This window comes from Phyllostomus discolor, chromosome 3 (assembly GCF_004126475.2).
Source record: "Phyllostomus discolor isolate MPI-MPIP mPhyDis1 chromosome 3, mPhyDis1.pri.v3, whole genome shotgun sequence".
Taxonomy (NCBI): Eukaryota; Metazoa; Chordata; class Mammalia; order Chiroptera; family Phyllostomidae; genus Phyllostomus; species Phyllostomus discolor.
Genome location: NC_040905.2, coordinates 89,337,194 through 89,340,840, shown reverse-complemented (window position 1 = coordinate 89,340,840; position 3,647 = coordinate 89,337,194). Strand labels below are relative to the sequence as shown.

General features: G+C 43.0%; 1 protein-coding gene across 1 annotated transcript; it reads right to left on the bottom strand.

Moving 5' to 3' along the window:
• Positions 1 to 1,522: 1,522 nt before the first annotated feature.
• Positions 1,523 to 3,427, bottom strand: ZNF789 (zinc finger protein 789). The gene is made up of 2 exons (XM_028514108.2): positions 3,422 to 3,427; positions 1,523 to 1,724 (listed from the first exon to the last, which is right to left on the bottom strand). Exons 1-2 carry the CDS (start codon positions 3,425 to 3,427, stop codon positions 1,608 to 1,610), a joined length of 123 nt encoding a protein of 40 aa, XP_028369909.1. The 3' UTR covers positions 1,523 to 1,607.
• Positions 3,428 to 3,647: the final 220 nt, after the last annotated feature.

Sequence of the window (3,647 nt, the reverse complement as noted above, 5' to 3'; positions counted from 1 at the left end):
ACTTACATAAAATTTTAGGTACATATCTAAAAACACACAAGGCCCAATTCTAAGGACAGAGGGTCACTTACCAGCTAGTGGAATACAGCTCCACTTTCTTAAATGACAGCAACTCCTGAAGAATTAGGAAATAATTATGATTCTTCCTGGCTGGCGTAGCTCAGTGGATTGAGCGTGGGCTGCGAACCAAAGTGTCCCAGGTTCGATTCCCAGCCAGGGTACATTCCTGGGTTGCAGGCCATAACCCCCAGCAACCGCGCATTGATGCCTCTCTCTCTCTCTCTCTCTCTCTCTCCCTCCCTTCCCTCCCTAAAAATAAATAAAATCTTTAAAAAAAATAACATAAAGAAAATGATGATGTTATAATGCTGTTTTAAAGGGATTACAGAATTATACAAAGAATATGCTCAGCTACATTTTTAAAAGCATAGGGGATAAAAAACAAACCTGAAATACTCCAAAATGGTATCACCCTTGAATGTTTGCCCTTTCCCTTCATGCTTTCCTATACCTTCTATGCATTCAAGTATGTGCTTGTAATTTTTAAAAGAAAAATAGACAAACAAAAAAGATGTCTTCATCACATTATCAGAAACCTGAAAAAATAAACATTAAAAAATCTACGGTTGGGCCCCAGCTGGTGTGGATTGAGTGGCAGCCTGTGAATCAAAGGGTTGCAGGTTCAATTCCCAGTCAGGGCACATGCCTGAGTTGCAGGCCAGGTCCCCAGTAGGAAGTGCATGAGAGGCAACCACACATTGATGTTTCTCTCCCTCTCTTTCTCCCTTCCTTCCCCTCTCTAAAAATAAATAAAATTTTTTAAAAATCTAGAGTTGGGTAGGTAATCCTATGACAGACACTGTGGCCAGAGTGTCAGTTTACCCAGAACAAAAACTATCCAGGAAACTCCTACAGTTGGACACTCCACATTGGATTAAGAGAAAGGCTGGCTCCTGGGAAGAAAGAAGCAGTGAAAGTTCAGAAATGAAGTCAGTTAAGAATCATTTCCTGGGCAACTAGTGATGTTGCAAAAAAGGAAGGAACCCATTTTCACAGAAAAGAAATAAGACATTTCAAGAAAGTCAGAAGCTAGCCTTTGGAATCCAATTAGCCACAATCTTTCCAACTCCAGTAAGTCTTATAGACGTGGAGGAGGCCATTGGCGGTGGGAAATTAACTCTAAAACTAAAGGACACTTCCTTGTCCACAATCCCTTATCTGAATGAAACCCTGAGACCAGATGAGTTTCAGGATTCAGAATTTTTCCAGATTTTAGAAAGGCGACTTTCTACTGTATACTACCACAAACCACAACAGGGTTTGGAGCTGTACCTTTAATCAAACACATGGATATATCTGATACTAAATATACAGATACAAAGATCCAATGGGAAAAATAAGGATGATAAATAGCTTTCTGTAGGATGAGTCAGGTTCAGCTATCAGATGACTTCAAGTTGGATCTTGTAGCCAGTTGAATTATGAAAACATTTTTTATTTTCAGAATTTTTTCTAATTTTGGAATCGCAGAAAAGAGATTGAGGATTTGTGTAGACACACAAAGCACTTGAAGGCAAATCTTTAAGCCAAGTCATTACCGAGCAAAATCATGTTCTGTAATTCTCCAACATCACATCTCTGTAGAAGTCCTTTTGAACCTGGTCAAGTTTGTTCCACTCTTCTCTGGTGAAGTACATAGCCACATCCTCAAAGGCCAGCAACTCCTGAAAACACCATGACTAGTTACAGCTCAGTTCTGACAATAACTTTGTGAGCTATTATTCTATAGGTCAGATGTGATGAGATAAAGTGACTTGGGGAAGCTCATTCAATGAGTAAGTAGATTCAGGGATCAGTATCAGTCTTCCTGCCCTCAAGCCAGACCCACCCTTTTTTTTTTCTATGCTAGAGTCACCAAACTCTTCCTTTAGAAGGCCAGGTGGCAAATATTTTAGGCTTCTCAGGCCCTTTGGTCTCTGCTGTAATTATTCAGCTTTGCTACTGTAGCACCAAAGAAATCCATGGAAAACAAATGGGCATGATTGTGCTCTAATAAAACTTGACTACCAGGTGCAGGTCAGCTTGCCCACCCGGCTCTGTACAATACTACAGTTTACAGGTGATATATTTCTTCTGCCTGGGTTCACAAAAGGAAGAGATAGCACACTCAAATGAGGTAATTAGGATAGCTTACTGTGCAGACTACTCATGAAAGAATGAATGAACAGGCTTCCAACAGGGCCTGCCGAAACATGCAGGGGCTGACTGTGCTGGGGAACCATTCCCCACTAGGTCTGAGGGGGAAGCCAGGGGAGGGGTTATTGGAATCCAGAAAGTTGTTGGAAAGGAGACAAGGCTTGAACCAGGGCCTTAAAGTAATGCACCCGCTGACATCTGGTAGCCCAGCAGGGAGGAAGCTTTAGGAATGAGAACCCAACATAAATTTCCTCCAAGACTCTGGTCCCCTTGATAAGGGCTTAAGACTTGGAAAATTTTAGCTTAAGGTAAATAGCCATAAATCTAGCAAGTAATGTGTATGTTAAGCTTTTGTTTCAGAAACTACAGATAAGGCCCATCCTATCCTGGTGCCTGAGAAAAAGCAGCTGACCTCCTGGGGCGCTGGCTAGAGATTACTGCCTGGAGACATCTGTACTGGGAAGAAGCAGGTGACTACCCCTCCCCCTTGGAGACAGCTAATTGCCTAGGACAGAAATGCTGCAGCTGCTAAATTCAAAGCTCTCGCCAACCCTTGTTTTTCCTCCCCCAACACCCTTATAAAAGATCTGGCCAGGAAAGAAAGGGGAAGATGGCTTTGTTAGGGTATGAACCCACCATTTTCTCGGATTTCCGGCCATCTGAATAAAGCACCTACAAAAGATTCAATCGCTGTCATTGCTTATTGGATTTGGTAGTCACAGGCAGCCCAAACACCAGTATCTTTTCCGGTTACACCCTGACCCCCAACATTCCATTGCCAAAAGCCAAGCAGAAGCCAGAGGGCAAGGGAGCCCACTGATGGTAAATATGAAGGTCAGCCTTGCAGGGCACAGACCGAAATGGGAGAGGGGAAAGAGTACATGTAAAGGGATAGCATTTGACAAAATGTATGCAATAGAAGTTTCCATTTGTAAATGTATGTTCCCCTCCTGTGGGTGGAGAACAGGTGTCTCATTCATATGCTGTTGCAGTCCTTGGAGCAGAGGTCAGATTGTCTGCTCACTACCCTCTCTTCTTTTACAAGACATTGTGTGGGTTCTGGGGGTATTTGTGCAGAACAAAGATTCCCAGTAATAGGGAATACCCACCCCTATCCTGAGAAGATTCCTGTAGCTCACCTCTGGAGACAGACACCAGAATCTCACAAATTACGTAACCTTTCTTTCCTCCCTGCCAAACCTGACTTCCTCAAGCCCTCTCTCACCACCATCCTGGATGTCCCTCCTTTTACTGTGTCTGCTGTCTGCATTCTGTGCATCTATGTGCAGATTAACAGCATAAGGATGAAATGGTTTAATCTCCCATCAAGTTATCTCTGTACAAACAGTTGGGGCCCTAATGATTCTCAACAACTCTTGCTCTCATATTCCCTACCAGTGGTGCTCTACATCTTGTTCTGTTGGGAACTGCCCTGCCTGGTATCAGAAGCT